At 40.7% G+C, this 15,862-nt stretch overlaps 2 protein-coding genes across 2 annotated transcripts in view; one reads left to right on the top strand and one right to left on the bottom strand.

Annotated features, from left to right (window-relative positions):
* The window catches only part of srpk3 (SRSF protein kinase 3), a 16,984-nt gene extending 7,079 nt beyond the window's left edge, over positions 1-9,905 (top strand). The window contains exons 4-17 of the mRNA XM_024292597.2: positions 424-532; positions 605-692; positions 763-850; positions 962-1,068; positions 1,614-1,779; positions 3,999-4,024; positions 5,044-5,136; positions 5,220-5,271; positions 6,742-6,921; positions 7,766-7,863; positions 7,933-8,040; positions 8,184-8,253; positions 9,366-9,458; positions 9,527-9,905. Coding sequence (XP_024148365.1) covers positions 424-532; positions 605-692; positions 763-850; positions 962-1,068; positions 1,614-1,779; positions 3,999-4,024; positions 5,044-5,136; positions 5,220-5,271; positions 6,742-6,921; positions 7,766-7,863; positions 7,933-8,040; positions 8,184-8,253; positions 9,366-9,458; positions 9,527-9,711 — 1,463 coding nt within the window. The 3' untranslated portion in view covers positions 9,712-9,905. The remainder of the gene's footprint in view (positions 1-423; positions 533-604; positions 693-762; positions 851-961; positions 1,069-1,613; positions 1,780-3,998; positions 4,025-5,043; positions 5,137-5,219; positions 5,272-6,741; positions 6,922-7,765; positions 7,864-7,932; positions 8,041-8,183; positions 8,254-9,365; positions 9,459-9,526) is intronic.
* Positions 9,906-11,268: 1,363 nt separating this feature from the next.
* tsr2 (TSR2 ribosome maturation factor) lies at positions 11,269-13,137 on the bottom strand. The gene is made up of 6 exons (XM_024292635.1): positions 12,979-13,137; positions 12,711-12,801; positions 12,550-12,641; positions 11,926-12,084; positions 11,695-11,843; positions 11,269-11,660 (listed from the first exon to the last, which is right to left on the bottom strand). The coding sequence occupies exons 1-5, from the start codon at positions 13,054-13,056 to the stop codon at positions 11,742-11,744; spliced, it is 522 nt and encodes a 173-aa protein (XP_024148403.1). The 5' UTR covers positions 13,057-13,137; the 3' UTR covers positions 11,269-11,660; positions 11,695-11,741.
* Between the last annotated feature and the right edge of the window lie 2,725 nt (positions 13,138-15,862).

Here is a 15,862-nt window from a genome sequence, read left to right as displayed (position 1 = left end):
GTTTGATTGATTTAAAAGGAGAAATACTCAGAAATGCATAAACAAAATGATTTCTTATTACATTTGTTCTCTTTCAGAATAAATGACAAACAGACATGTTAAAAACTCTAAAAAAAAAGGATTTTCATCAGAGGACTCTAAGAGATTTGTGGCTGATTCAGACACACTCGCATTGGTGCAGATAAAGAGGATGAAGAAAGTTTATGACTGACAAATTTGTCAGTTTTAGAGAGCAGCTGCTAAAATACCAGCTGTGGTGTGGAGGTCCAAAGGTTGATCTGGGATTGGAAGGGTCACAGATTGGGAGTTGAAATCTTCATTCTCAACACTTCTGCATCCAGCTGAAAGTCTTCTGGCAGATGATGGAGACTTCATTACCTCACAAACAACAGAGATCATTCATACAGGGACTTCATCTTTCAGGGGGGTACTACCCGGTGAAGATCGGCGACTTGTTCAACGGGAGGTACCACGTGGTGAGGAAGCTGGGCTGGGGCCACTTCTCCACCGTCTGGCTCTGCTGGGACCTGCAGTAAGATCACCGTGATGTGCTTCCCGTCATGTGAGGAGTCTCTGTGATTACATGCTGTGTCGTCTGCTTCAGGAAAAAGCGCTTTGTGGCTCTGAAGGTGGTGAAGAGCGCTCCTCATTACACAGAGACGGCCCTGGATGAGATCCGGCTGCTCCGATGTGTGAGTGTCTGAACGTCCTGATGTGGCCACGCCCACTGAGGGGTCCTGATTGACCCGTCTGTCTGTTTAGGTCAGGGACAGCGACCCGTCTGACCCCCAAAGGGAGACCATTGTTCAGCTTATCGATGACTTCAAGGTGTCTGGAGCTAGCGGCGTTCGTATCCTTGACCACCGTCTGTCTGTCCGTCCGTCCGTCCGTCTGTCTGTCTGTCCGTCTGTCTGTCTGCACTCTGCCGTCTGTCTCTGAGTGGTTCCTCAGCTGCTCCCAGATGTTTGCATGGTTCTGGAAGTTCTGGGTCATCAACTCCTGAAGTGGATTATTAAGTCAAACTACATGGGACTTCCTCTGGTCTGCGTGAAAACGATCATCAGACAGGTGAGCCTCACAGAAACGTAAGAATCAGAACTATTGTGATGAATGGAGCTTGATCAAATGCTCTGGCTTTTAGTGAGATTAATATTATTAATAATCTCATTATCTCATCAATCTCGTTATTATTTCACTAAAACATTTTACAGTATGTGAACTGTATCAAATTAATATGAAAATCTTCAAAAATAAATAAATTATTAATGTATTTCTAAATAAATGTGTAAACTCAAAGTTGAATTGAATAGAAGGAGAAAAAAATCAGAATCCAATCGATTCTGGAAATTATTGGCGATGGCGAGCCCTAAAATCAATATTGGCTCCAGATATCGGATATTAGCCGCCTTGACCTTTAATAATCGGTATCAACCCAAAAACAAACAAACATCGCTTGATCTTTACTGGTGACTCCAAACGGGGATACGGAGGGTTCAGAAACTGCATGGATATTTAGCATCGTTGTGATTGAGGTGTTTATGGATGTTGTAATTCTGAGATTTCTGATTTGTGTACGATGTTTGGCTCTTTTTCACTCTCCTTTCTGGATTCAGGTGCTTCAGGGTCTGGATTACCTGCACACCAAGTGTAAGATCATCCACACAGACATCAAACCAGAGAACATCCTGCTGGTGGTAGATGACGTCTACATCCGGAGGCTGGCAGCGGAAGCCACTGTCTGGCAGAAGATTGGAGCTCCGCCTCCCTCTGGATCCTCAGGTGAGGTGATCTGGTGACCAAAGTTTACCTGCACAGGTACCAGCTCAAAAAAGTGTTGTTGTAGTGTCTCCACTGTTGTTGGGAATGAGTTTTAAAGAGTCATTTTAAAAAGGTAGAAAATGAGGCTTTACACTGAGATATGAAAACCGTTGAGATCCCTCTGAAACACGAACACTCATGTATGTCCATCCCTCATCCTCAGTCTGTCACCCCTCCCCCCAAAACAAAATCTCATCTCTAAGTTTTGTTTTTTAAAGTGAAAATTAGAATAAAGTTAAAGTATCACAAGTAGTTTGATTTCTGAGGAGAGGAAGCCATCCCACTGACCCCACAGAGGATGTTACACAGGAACTGTCCCGGTCCCAGTGGGACGAGGCTCACACCACCTTTGGTATAGACCCCCCAGTCAACCCATCCCAGCATCAATGGGCTCTTCAGACAAGTGGGCATAATGAGGGGTGTGGGACTCAGAAAAACATTGAGTGAAATTGAGACGAACAGCTGTTAAAAAAAGATCCTCTAGTTTATTCTTATTTTTGTGACCCAGTTTTCAAACTGGAGAGATGGAAGTATCGCTGAAAGCTGCCGTCATTCAGATGCAGCTCCTGGAGTTTCCAAATGATCTCATGAACTTAGACATGGAGACTTGAATACCGATAATTTTGAAAAGCTCTCCAAAATAAATAAGTCTGATCTCTAAACATAATCCACGTCTTCCATTCACTGTAAATGAGAAATACACAGACACCACTCCATGTAGCGATCAGGCTAAAAACGTTTGGCTGTAGCTCCTCCCACACGCGTCTGACGCCTCAAGCTTATCAACACATTTTTGGACAGACTTCGAGCAGCAAATTCATTACTCGTCAAAATAGAGGCGGCCAGCATGAATTTGACACGTGCAATGTGTTTGGTGTTAATGTATAAACTGTGAACATCAATCCTGAGCTTAAACCCACCAACAATAAGCTTTAACCGCGAGTTTCCCACATCAAAGAATTAGTTTTGTGTGTTTATGACTGTCAAGAGGATCATTTGTGAAGGAATTTTGGGTTGTGAGATGTTCAGAAATACTGGGTTTGTAAATAAAGTAATATTTTCACAAAATAATAATTTTGTTGTCAATGCAAATACACACAATTCCATTTAGGCTAAGAAACCATCTGAATATGTGGGCTGTCACCTGTTTTCAGTACTAAAACTCATCTCTGCTCTCATAGATGATGTTCTGAAGTCCACCTGGATCTGTTTCCATCTTACAAGTTTCTTAATCTGTCATTTTCAGTCTGTGAAGCAGCACTTTAACCATCAAACATCATCTCATCCCGGACTCCCACGGCAAGCATTTTTGCTCTGAACCGACCGCCGTAACTTCAAAAATCTTTACACAAGTTTGAAAGACTCTGCGTAATTTTAAGAGTCTTTACCTAATTTTAAAAGAGTCTCTACGTAACTTTAAGTCTTTATGTAACTTTAAAAAAGTCTTTACGCAACTTAAGGAGTCTTCGCGTAATTTTAAGTCTGCGTAATTCTAAGAGTGCACATTTTAAGAGTCTTTATGTAACTTTAAGTCTTTAAGTAACTTTAAATGAGTCTTTATGCAACTTAAAGAGTCTTCGTGTAATTTTAGAAGAGTCTTTACGTAACTTTAAAATAATCTTTACGTAACTTTAGATTAGTCTTTACGTGACTGTAAGAGTCTTAATGTAACTTTAGATGTGTCATTTAAGTTTTTACGCAACTTTAAGAGTCTTTGCGTAGTTTTAAAAGAGTCTCTACGTAACTTTAAATGTGCGACAGTAACCTCGACTGCATACGATCACATCTGTCCTCTCTGATGCGTCAGATACGTTTCGTTGGGTTCAAATTTTTCTGGATGCTGGAGCTGAGTTGTAGCACTTTTTGTTAGTTGTAGCTAAAAACACCCTAAATCGTAACAAATGGCGGGTTATCGCGTGAACCTGAATCGCACCTGAGCTGTAACGCTTTGGTGGTCGCGGTCGGTCCCACATCTCTGTGAAGCTTAGCAGACTTGACTGAAGGCTCTCTTCTGAGAGGTCAACCTGCTCCACACCTGGAATCTTCTCTTCAAGCGGCTGCATGTCTGCTGAGACTCTGGGTTCTGATTGGCTGTCTCTCTGCTGTTTGGTCAAGTTCTAACCTCTCTCCTTTCCTGTCTCTTTCTGTTTCCTCCTGCTCTTGCTTCTCTGGGTCTCTAGTTAGCATGGCTCCTAGGAATCTCCAGGTAAGAACCCAGGTGTGACGCCTGCTATGATCTGAGACTAACTGTACTAATTTAATGGATCAAAGCTCCATATCATCAGAGGTAGGCAGGGGGTGTGGCTATGCTAGAGCTTCTGGACTTGCTGCTGAATCCTTTAAGGAACACCCATCCACTGAACACAAGCTGGACCCACACTGTGAAACCAACAGAACCCGTTGGAGAACAGAACTTTCTCCATTATGGTCCTACAGAAAACATGCTGCCCAACACCTGATGCATCTCAGAGCCACAGCTTAGACCCCCTCCCATGAAAACTGTGTTTTAACAGCTGCTTGTGGCATTTTCCTCACGATTGAGAGCATTTATGTAAGAAAATAACGTTTATTTCTGAGTATTTCTCTATTCAAATTGTTGTAAATCAGGAGCAGATAAAAAAATGGGTGTTCAGAAAAGATATTTATATAGAAAATACCAAAACTCTCCCTGCTCTGCTCCATTCTGATTCGTCCTCTTACAGACAAACAGATCCGTGAACGTCTTTGTTCTCCTGGTCTGAGCTGGAATCTGGATCAAAGCTGAAAGCTCCGATACTGCTCGCCATTTTTGTTGCACCACTAACGGTGTTTAGGGCTGTGAGCTGGTGGGAGAGAGTGTAAACAGAGAGCTCTCATTTGGAGTGACAGGAAGTGAATTTCTAATGAACTCCTGCCGCTCTGCAGAAACTATGTCGCTATAGGCTACATTTGGAATTAAGAAGAACTTCTTTGAGTTTTTTTTTATTTTTTAGATGCATTTAACCAATGATTGTTTAGCTGCTAATGTTTCAGGTGTTTTGCTGGCAGCTCCAGATTTTACTGCTGTTATTATCCATTTTAAACAAAGGGCTCCTCATGGCAGGTCGACGTCTCCTCATTTGTGTTGTTCAGATTAAAGCTCTTCCCCAGTGCATGAGTTTGAGGATGACTCAGAGCATGTAAGCTTTGACCTGAAGGACCCTGAACCCCGCTGACCTGTTTGTTTGTTTGTGTTTATGTGTGTAGGCTGGAAAAATGTCCAAAAATAAGAAAAAGAAGCTGAAGAGAAAAGCCAAACGTCATCAGAAACTGTTGGAAGAAAGACTTGAGGACATACAGGTACTGTGGCTTCTTCAGCTTCAGCTCTTCAGAATATTTCTGAGTACTTCAGAGCAGCAGAGAATATGTGTTTTTGTGTTTAGAGAATGGAGGAAGAAGAGGGTCTGTGTCAGCCTGATGAGGTCGATCCTAAAGGTGAGTCTATGACAAAACCTCCTTTTAAATTTACATTTGTAAAAATAATACTAACTGATGTTTGTTATATAAGTAGCAAAAAATAAAAAGCAGAAAATCAAAAATCCTGAAAGTATAAGGATAGGATTAACCCTTTAATTTCAGAGCTGTGGCTGGCAAAAGGAAATAAAACACAATCTTTAAACTACTCGTAGTTTATTGGAGGAATGTTCAGTCATTCCAGCCGGATCAGAATCAGTTCTGTTGATCTGTTACGTGTTGCATTTCACATCAGAGCTGCTTTTCTCCACTTCCAAATCCACAGGAACTATGTAAAACGGTTGAAGAGTTACAGTATTGTTGACTGTATATAGAACTGGACAGAGTGGCTGTGATGTCACGCATAGAAGTGCCTTACCTTCGGCTCCAGAAAGCCAAATCAATACGGGCGCCGCCATTTGGAGCCAGTGAGCAGTGACTGGTCTGAGTCAGTCGGCGTTTCTATGGCAACCACTGTCACCAATCAGGAGTGAGCTTGTCAGAAGTCCACACCCCTTCCACTGAAAGTGGGCTTGGAGAATCTGTCAATCAAACATTTGAGGCGGGGCCAGTGGGCACCACATGCTTTTATTGAGGCATCTGATTGGTCAGTTTATAATAAAGAAAACATTTCATGAAAAAATAAGATTTGCTAGAAAATGATTAAAAAAAGTTTCAGAGCAAGAACGTTTATTCTGACCAATAGAAAGACTGTCTTTGATTTTGGCTTCTTGGAGCCAGCAGGCACTTCCTGTTTGGAATGTGAGAGGGAGGAGTCAATCAGTCCAGTTCTCATATACAGTCAGACACGTGTCAAAGTCAAGGCCGGATTCTGTTTTTAGATATTTTGAAGTTTTGATAGTTTTTCAGCTACATGCTAACTGTTTTTTAGGCTTTTTTTCAGTTTTTTAGGATATTTCTGAAGTTTAGCTATTTTTCAGCTAGCAGTTTTAGCTAACCGAAGTTGTTGTGTGTTTGGTTTTTGTTAGGTTTATTTGGCATTTAGCTAATATTTTATCTGACTTTCAGCTTCAGTGTTGATGATCGCTATAAGGAACGGTATCTGTTAGCTGTTTTGGCTAAACTATTTTAATGTTTAGCTATTTGTTTCAGCTACATGCTAGCTGTTTTGTTTAACCAAAGCTGTTTTGTTTTCGTTTTTTAGAATAATTTGGCATTTTGCTGATTTTTTTAGCTGGCTATCAGCTTCACTGTTTTTAGCTATCAATTTCAGCATCTTCAGCATCCACACTAGCATTATCACAGGTAATGCTGTATATCTAGTTAATGCTACAGTTTAAATGTTTTAAAAATATAGTTTCCGAGTGTTTAATAAATGTTTATCCTGTTCGGCCCGTGACCTGAGGTGTGTTTTGGATTTTGGCCCCTAGATTGAGTTTAACACTCTTGCCTTACACACTCCCGTCCTTGTTCTCCCTTCTCCTTCTTTAGTCAACAGCAAAGCAAGTCCCGAGTCCAAAGGTTCCTGGTTAGAGGAGCGCTGTAATGGCTACACCACTGGACGAGTCTCGAGTCCCGCCTCTGGTCTGTCAGGGTTCTCCAGCTCAGTGATGTCAGCGACATCCGAGTCGGCTCGCTCCACCCAATCCGGTTACTCGAGTGGAAGAGACGGTGAGAGCGCACGCTGGCTTTGGGATCTTCATCAGACCTGCTCTGACCCTCCTCAGTCCAGAGGAGTTTGCAGCTGATAAGTTACAGGGATGTGGACCAGGACCTCGAGGTCCTCACTCACTCTGAGGCTGGATTCAGACGGGGAAAATCATTTGTTCCGGATGGAGTCCTGAACCTCGTCTTTGGTCGTTTTCCGGACCGAAGCTTGTAAACAAAACCATGTGACTAAAGATCTCTTCAGTCATTGGTCAGGGGTCACAGGGGCGGGTCAAAGCACAAAGAGAAAGATGGAGGTCCTACGGTTAGCAAATCCTGACCAGGATGTTTCACATATGTTCCTGGTCGATTTTGAGTGTCTGTCTGAAGGTCAGGTCATTATTTTAGAACGACTCACGGATGTCACTGCTGACAAAATATCGAGCAAAGGCTGAGAAGACTTCTGAACGTGACTTCTTAAGCCTTTTGAATTTTTATTTAATTTGCAGGACGTTATAAAAAAACGTTTGTCTCTTTTTGTGTGCAGAATGTTGAGGACGTGAATGAATTTAATCTATTTTAGAATGAGGCTGTGACATAAAAACATTTGGATAAAGTTAGGCATGAATCATTTCAGATGCACTGTAGATATTTTTAATTCATAGTAGAACAAAAAAAAGTATTTATTCAGCCACCAATTGTGCAAGATTCCTGTGATTTCCATCATAGCTAGACCTCAACAATAAGAGACTAAAAAATAATCCTGAAATGACATTGACCCCCCCCCCCCCCTCCCCACAATGGTTCAGAGTGAGGGTTCTCCTCCATGGTGGCTGCTGCTAACAACCTGGCCTTGTTGGTTTTCCAGCGGTGAATTCCTCCGACTTGATCATCAGTCCTCTGGATCCTCAGAACGCAGACCGAATCCGAGTGAAGATCGCGGACCTGGGAAACGCCTGCTGGGTGGTAAGACTCCCGATCCTCGCCGCCGTTCTGCTCGTCGTCAGCTGTTCTCATCGTCTGTTTCTCCACCAGCACAAACACTTCACGGAGGACATTCAGACCCGGCAGTACCGAGCTCTGGAGGTTCTGATTGGAGCCGAGTACGGACCGCCGGCGGATATCTGGAGCACCGCCTGCATGGTGCGCTTCTCACACTCCACACACACTCCACACGTGCACGAGCACGCACCGAGACCAGATTCAACCCTGTGGTCTTCCACTGAGACCCAGAGTTCCTGAAGGTCCAGGTCCAGAAGTGGACTGACCCATCCTCGTTGTTTCAGGCCTTTGAGCTGGCAACAGGAGACTACCTGTTCGAGCCTCATTCCGGAGAAGACTACACCCGGGATGAAGGTGTGTTCCATCATCACTTCCAAATGCTGCTCCTCTGATGCCAATCTGTGGAGCTAAATCAGAGCCATAAATATCTGAACCCAAATAAGATAAATACACTGAATTATTTTCAGATTCAAATGTTCAGATTTTTAGATTTCAAAACTCAAAATTTCAATTTCAAAACTTTTTTTTAGTTTCAAATCTTTTTCTTACCTTTTTTAAATCAGAAAATTTCAGTTTGAAAACTTTTGGCTCTGTTTTGGCGCATTGGGGCGGGGCTAACTCTAAGGACCAATCAAAATGGATGCTGGTGGTAACTTCAGTCACGGTGCGTTCACTGACTCTGAGAACTGTGAGAATTACAGTCAGAAAATGTCTGTTTAGTCTGTACTATCATAGTCTGAAGTTGTCCCACGACGGGTGTAAAAAGCAGAGTTTTATCGTGTCCAAACCGCTGTTCAAGGCGCCATCTTAGAGCTCCAGTTATTTCCTGTGGCCTAATAGCTAGTACGCTTGGATTTTAACTTTTTCTCATGCAGGAAATGTGAGTTTGAGCCTCACAGTAAAGCGGAGTCTTCATGGTTTGTCTTTTTCTTTGCTGACATTTGCTGACTATTTTGATTGTACTTAATATTTCTTTTTTGCTCTCTCTTCTTTTCCTTTTTTGTTTTTACAAGTGTATATTACATTTATAAACTATTGAAAATATCAAAACAGACTTTTCTTTGTCTCAGGCAATAAAGAAATCTCCTTTTGTAGAAATCAAATGGCCAAACCAACAAACTGTCGGCGCAGAAACGCTCGACTCCTGTTTAAAAATGGGAGAAATCTATGGATCAGCTCAGAGCACAGAACAGAGTTTTAGACGCAATTTAAAAGAGTCGAAATTGAAATAGTTTAGTTTAAAAACCTAAAAAAACATTTGAAGCTGAAAATAATTAAGTTTATTTTAGAATAGCAAAAAGTTTTGGACATTTAACTTATTTTTTTGGCCAAACACCAATATTTTTTTTTCAATCTGTTTTATTTAGACTTAAAATAATTTTGGCCCCGATTTAGCTCCACACATATTTATGTGCTTGTACCTTGTTGATGGAACTGTTCATCCGTCGTTGGTCGTCTCTGTTCAGATCACATCGCTCACATCATCGAGCTGCTGGGGCCTATCCCTGTGCCGTTCGCCCTGTCTGGCAGGTACTCCAGAGAGTACTTCGACAGAAGAGGTGAGCTGTAATTCTCTATGAACCAAGCCTTTCCAGTGAAGTCCTAAAGGAATGCTCCGCCCCCTCAGGTGAGCTGCGGCACATCTCCAGCCTGAAGCCCTGGGGTCTGTTTGAGGTCCTGCTGGAGAAGTACGAGTGGTCTCTGGATCAGGCGGCAGCCTTCAGCGACTTCCTGCTCACCATGCTGGAGCTGCATCCGGGGCGGCGAGCGACGGCGGCGCAGTGTCTGCAGCACCCGTGGCTGCAGGCATGAGCACACATGCACACGTGCACGCTCACTGTTTGACTGTTCGGTGTGTTAGGTGCCCCCCCCTCCCCTCCAAGATCTTCCAGTTCCTCCTGCTTCAAACTTTCCATCCGCAGCTGCCCCCCCCTCCTCCAGTCATAGTGCCTTTAATGAAGCAGCTTTTCTACCTGTCTGTGAAAATAAAGAGAAAATCTCACCTGTGTCTGTCTGAACTCACTTGGAGCAGTTTCAACAGCCAGGAACGTCATTTCATACTAATAGTTTACAGATACCAGCTAGAAACACAAGAGTCTGAACATTAAATGTTTATTTATTAAAAAAAATAATTTAATATTTATTAATCAGGCGTTCTGCCGTGTAGCTGTGCGATCAGTGTAGTAAAACTGTCTAAAATAAACTTTTTACATTCTGTGGTTGAGATTTTATTAAATTAAATAGATAATATGGTATTTATTTGTAGTTTTTGGACAAAACTGATCTTCTATTTTAATAAATAGAGAAGATTAAACTGGTGGGTGTAATGCAGCAGCATAGCACCTGCACGACTATTAAATTAGTGGTCGATTATTTTAATAGACGATTAGTCGACTAATCGTGCCATCCCTACTGCTGTTAGAAATCCAAAGAGGAAACCCACCATTATTTTTATTTTGGGATGGGGACTGACATGAATTTTCCACAGTAACAAGCATCAGCGTTGTCTAAAAATTGAGGAAACTCCGCCTTTCTCCGCAAAAGTCCCGCCCACTGACGCCGCGAGAGGCAAACGGTTCAGAATGGACAGACACGCCCCCACCTGTGAGCAGCCGACCTGAGATCCGGCTGGATCAAACTTCTCCCAAAAAAGTTGTTTTATTATTTTTCAGAAGCAAAATAAATAAAGTTTATGATAAAAAAAGAAAAAGCTCAAACAGAATTCCAGGAAAAATGTCAAATAAACAGCAGTGAGAGATTCTTATTTTTTGAGCTGCCTGGTTTGACTTTAGCCTGGATTTTTTTGTAATTTCTTTCAAAAACATGTTGATTAGTCCTACAGGCACTTTGGGGTTTCGTGCACACTGAGTCTGTGCAGTATGTGCGTGCGGTCAGATTGTAACTTATATTACCTTTACAAATACTTTACGATGCATTTACCACTCGCACAACGATGGTACATTCCATTTTTTTGACATCTCTTGATCTCCACTCGTGCTTCAAGGGAACTGAAGACATCTGCACTCCCTTAAGATGCTCCTCTACGACCAGACAACCCAAAACCACGAACAACTTTATGAATGAAGAGGAGCAGAAAAAGAAAAACTTGTTTTATCTGCCTTAAAGAGCCGATTCATTCCTGGGAGTTGGATCAGAATCGTCTCCTGAGAAAGAATCAAAGTGTCCATCATCAGTTGTTCAAAGTAAGAAATGAGCATTCTAATACATTTAAAAGCTCAAATAGTTGATTTTGAACGGTGTACGTTTATTTTTTTGTTTTATGATCCTAAACATTTTTCTTTTACACATTTTGGAAACACGTTTTACTAAAACAGCTTTATTAGTTTAAATATAGAAAAAGTAAAACACTTTTGCCCATTTTTAATAGTTTTATTTCATTTATTGAAATACCGCCTGTTTCAAAATAAAATGTTATACTTTTTGCAAGTCTCCTCTGCACAGAAATGTTCCTGCTATTCGTCATAACTGAATCCTCCATGTTTAGCTCTGATGTTTTACTCTGTTACTGACTTGTGCTAAATAAATATTAGTTTCAGAAAAGTGTCAGTTCCTTTGAAGGTTTGTCCTGTGATTGGAAGGAACTAATTATCCATCTGGAAAAGTCTGTAATAAAAAAAATCCAACAGTCAAGAGCTTTCTGCACAGCGCCGCCTGAAGGATGTTTTCTGAGAGGCTCCTCCCACTGGTTGCTTCCTGAAGGAGTCTTCCTCCTGAAGGAGTCTTATTTTTCCTGGAGGAGTCTTCCTCCTGAAGGAGTCTTCTTCCTGGAGGAATCTTCTTCCTGAAGGGCACTTCCAGTGAGTGTCTCCTCTTTAGTCTCCTCACTTCTTCCTCCTGACCACGGTCCAACCATCTTCCTCCTGAGGAGGAGGAGGAGGATGTGTGCAGGTACTTGACTGCTGGGACTCCCCACACTCCATTTCCTGCACACAAAACACAAAATGCCCTCTCCTTCGTTGTCATGGTAACCAGATTTAAAGACTTCAGCGGAGCGGTCCTGTTTACCTGCGTTTCAGCGTCACTGTCCTCGTCGGATGAGATGGGCGGAGCCTGCACCTTGGCTCTCTGCGTCTTCTTCTGGCTCAGAGCCTGGATGGAGGTTTTGAGCGACTCCAGCGCCCCCTGCTGCCAGTGAGCATACATCTGCAGCAGGTTCAGAGACACCTGTCCACAAACACAGGAGAACCTGAACAGCTCTGCTTCAGAATGAAGGAAAATATTATCACAGCTACAATAAAAGTGAACACGTTTTGGCTTTGAGGCCGAAAGTGAGCGTCGAGGCTCAATTGGATAAAAGTCACGCGGTTTGGAAGTTATGTCACACCAAATTAAATATGTAGGAACACAAAGATTTTGATTGTCAAAAAAAAAGGTTTTTTATTTCCAAATTTGTATGCTTTCAGTAAAGTTGAACACGTTTACTAATCTTGTCTTTACTTAAAAATGCACTTTGGTGGAGAAAAATAAGTCATATTGCTCTGGATCAGAGGTCTGCAACCTGCAGCTCCAGATCCACATGTGGCTCTTCTATCTCTGCAGAACCTCAGCTTACAGACTTCTGTTTTAACAGGACGGAGCATCACACCGAGATGGGCGTGCATGTGTGTCCACGTGCACGTGCAGCGGTACCTGAGGCAAGCTCCCATCATCCACGACGGTATCGAACTCTTGGTCCAGGAGCACAGCCAGGTAGTCCTCCACCTCATACTGCTGCAGGTTAGCTGCACACAAACACACCAGGCTCAGATTCCAGATCACAGAGCGGATGGTTACCATGGTTACGCACTGACCGTTGTCATGGAAATACTGCTGCACCACGTCCACCATCCAGTCAGCCTTCTGTGGGCCGAACGCGCCCCCGAACCCGTTCTCCACGGCAATCTGACGAACACAGACCACGTTTGGCGAACCCGACCCGAACAAAGTCCATCTTTAACATACACAACCATTTCTACTTAAAATGGACCGGAACCTAGCTTAATCGCAACAGAACCGGGACAGATTCTGTGGCTCTGAACCCTCACTTCTTCCGCGACTAAACCCGGTTCCGAAGCTCACCTGTAGAACCGGCCAGCTGTGCAAAACCGCCCGAACTCCGTCTGTGAAAAGCTCACGTGAAGCCGCCGAGGCCGCCATATTGGGATGACGTCACTCAGAAGGCGACGAGGCGTCATCAGAAACAGACCTAACCAATCATTTTTCTACCGACAGAATTCAAAACACAAAATACCAAATATGGGGTACGTATATCTCCAAAAATGTTTCTTTTTTTAAAAAAAATCAAAGTATTATATAGTTTAAAAAATAATCAAACAATGAAATGAAACATGACATAGAATTCAAATTGAGGCAATTAAGGCAAATTAGAAAAGAATTATTAGAAGTCTTGTCTATCTGATTGTTTTCAATCATTTGTGATTGTACATATATTTCTGTTATTATAGACGCCCGGTATGTTGTTATTCTTTTATTGTTCTTTCTTTCTTTTTACCAGACTGTTTTCTCTTGTATAAATAATATTTTGCCAATAATAATATTTGATATATTATATTTCACTGTAATGTAAGACAGGGTCATCTAAGACATTTTTTTCATCTGCTTCTGATTAACAATTATTAAAAAAATACTCAGATATTTAATTTTAAGCTTCGTTTTCTTTATATTTATTCTCCATCATGAGAAAAAACACCACAATAAGATATTAAAAACACCAAAAACATCACTCCTAATCCTATTGGCCTCATCTAGGGCTACTGCCATCGCCATCTATGGGTCAAATAATGAAATTGCACTTTTTTCGTTAGAGAAAAAGAGGAAGAAAGTTATTTTACATCAATTTAAAACATAAAATAAGCAAATAAACATTCTACTTTTGTTTCCTAAAGGAAACAGGTTTTGCACAGTAACTTTTAAAGCTATGGGTGATATTCGGGTCATTTTGTGTATAATAACAAAGTACATTGTACAAACCCTTACCAAAAAAAAGTATTCTTCAAGTATTTGTTTTAAAGTATTCTGAAGCAAGTATTTCAAGTAAACTTAAAAAGTCTTATACTATTAAAAGATGTATTAAATATTAAACTATCATACTTGTTAGTAAGCTGTCAGTTTACTAACAAGTATAATACTTTGAACTAAATTGGCCCATTATTAGTTTAAAAAAAGCATATTTAGAAGTATACTTAAAGTTGCCTTTTCAGTTTAGTATTAGTTTACTGGCAATGAACTCTAAGTTTATTTTAAGTTTATAAAAGTAGACTATGAATTATATCTAATGTAGCTGTTAAGATTTGCTTTTATTTTCAATGTTTATAAGTATGGATTAGTGTATTAAAATACCTTTTTAATATACTGGAAATATCCCAAGAATAAATCTACTCTACTTACCATGCTGAGTAAAACAATGTTTAAGGACAGTGACAAATATAGACAAAATATATTTGGACTTCTTGTATATTTCTAAGTATAATCCAAAGAAAATGAATTTGTGAACTTGTAATATTTTTCTCTAATAAGTAAACTAAAAGTATACTATCTTAATTTCAGTTTTATAAAAGTATAAATCAAACTTGAGTGTAAATATTTTTGGTGACGGTATTTTATAGTACATTGAATTTTAGGATCAGCCTCAGTTCCTGTTTAAGTTCTGGTTCTGTTCAGGTTTATGTGGATCTTTAGGTTCTAACTACTCGTATATAAATTGTGCATGACAAAACTTTAGGTAAATCAAAAACTTTTCTGTTTGGTACAGATTTTATGAAACCTTTAACTCCCTCTACCAAGAAAAAAATAGATTAAAAAATATATATTTTTTTATGCTTTTTCTCTTGGGGGAGTAATACACCTAATGAATGTTTTAAAAAACATGTTTTCTATGTGTTCTACTGCTGGTGGAGCAGGCAGTCAAAGGGTTAAACTGCAGAAAGAATAGAAGTTCACTTTGGGAAAAGGAAACATCTCTTCCATCTCAGATTGTCTTCACGCCGTTTGCCACAGATGTTTCAGTCACACATCGATCCAAACACTGAACTGAGTCCAAACGATGCGTACGATCACGGTAATCGAGCAGAGCTGTTCAGATAACGAACGCAGAAATGTGTTTTTCATTTGTTTCCTGCTGAACTTTGATGTTAAATCCATCGGAAATGAACAGATCGTTTGTGTCTGATCTTTGATTCCCGTTTAAAACCAAAGGGGATTAAACACTTTCATGTTTTTATGTTTTAAGCTTGTACAGGCAGATGAAGAAAATTAATAAAAGTATTGTGGAGATAGACCTGGACCTCATCAAGGTGTGGGAGGAGCTTAAAATGGTCCCGGCTCTCACATGTTCTAAACTATTATCTCCTTTACTTGCACATTTTAGGATCAGCTAGTTGAAGTCTGGAAAAAAAGGACACCGAGTTTAATAAAATGTTTATTGAAGTGAATAATTAAACTCAAACTGATCTGCAGATGAATACACAGTGATGAATGAAATGTTGAAGACTGTAAAATGAGCAGAAACGACATACATTAGAACTAAAATGACGTTACATACAGTAGAGATGGGTTTTCACACCGTATGGTTAAATAATGGAGGAGCTTAGGCTCCGCCCAAACCAAGAGCTGCAACATTTGAGAGAGAAATGACAGCAGAGGGCGGAGTTTCTGCTGTTGGGAGGTGGGTCCACCTGAGCAGTACCTTCGTGGTCCGTAAAGTTTGTGTTTTATTGTTTAAAAAAAAACAGATTACTGAAATGACTCTGTGCTTTTAAACACGACTGGAACTAATGAAGATGCAGATGTTAGTACAGCCGTATGGAGCTAAATCTGGGTCAATATTGTTTGAAACCCAAATAAAACAAATTGAAAAAAAATATTGGTGTTTATCCAAAAAAAGGTAAAGTGCCCAAAACTTTTTGCTATTCTAAAATAAACGTAACTATTTTCAGCTTCAAAT

The sequence above is a fragment of the Oryzias melastigma genome, linkage group LG7 (assembly GCF_002922805.2).
Source record: "Oryzias melastigma strain HK-1 linkage group LG7, ASM292280v2, whole genome shotgun sequence".
Classification (NCBI taxonomy): domain Eukaryota; kingdom Metazoa; phylum Chordata; class Actinopteri; order Beloniformes; family Adrianichthyidae; genus Oryzias; species Oryzias melastigma.
The sequence above is the reverse complement of the archived record's forward strand: the minus strand, read 5'-3'. Positions and strand labels throughout refer to the sequence as shown.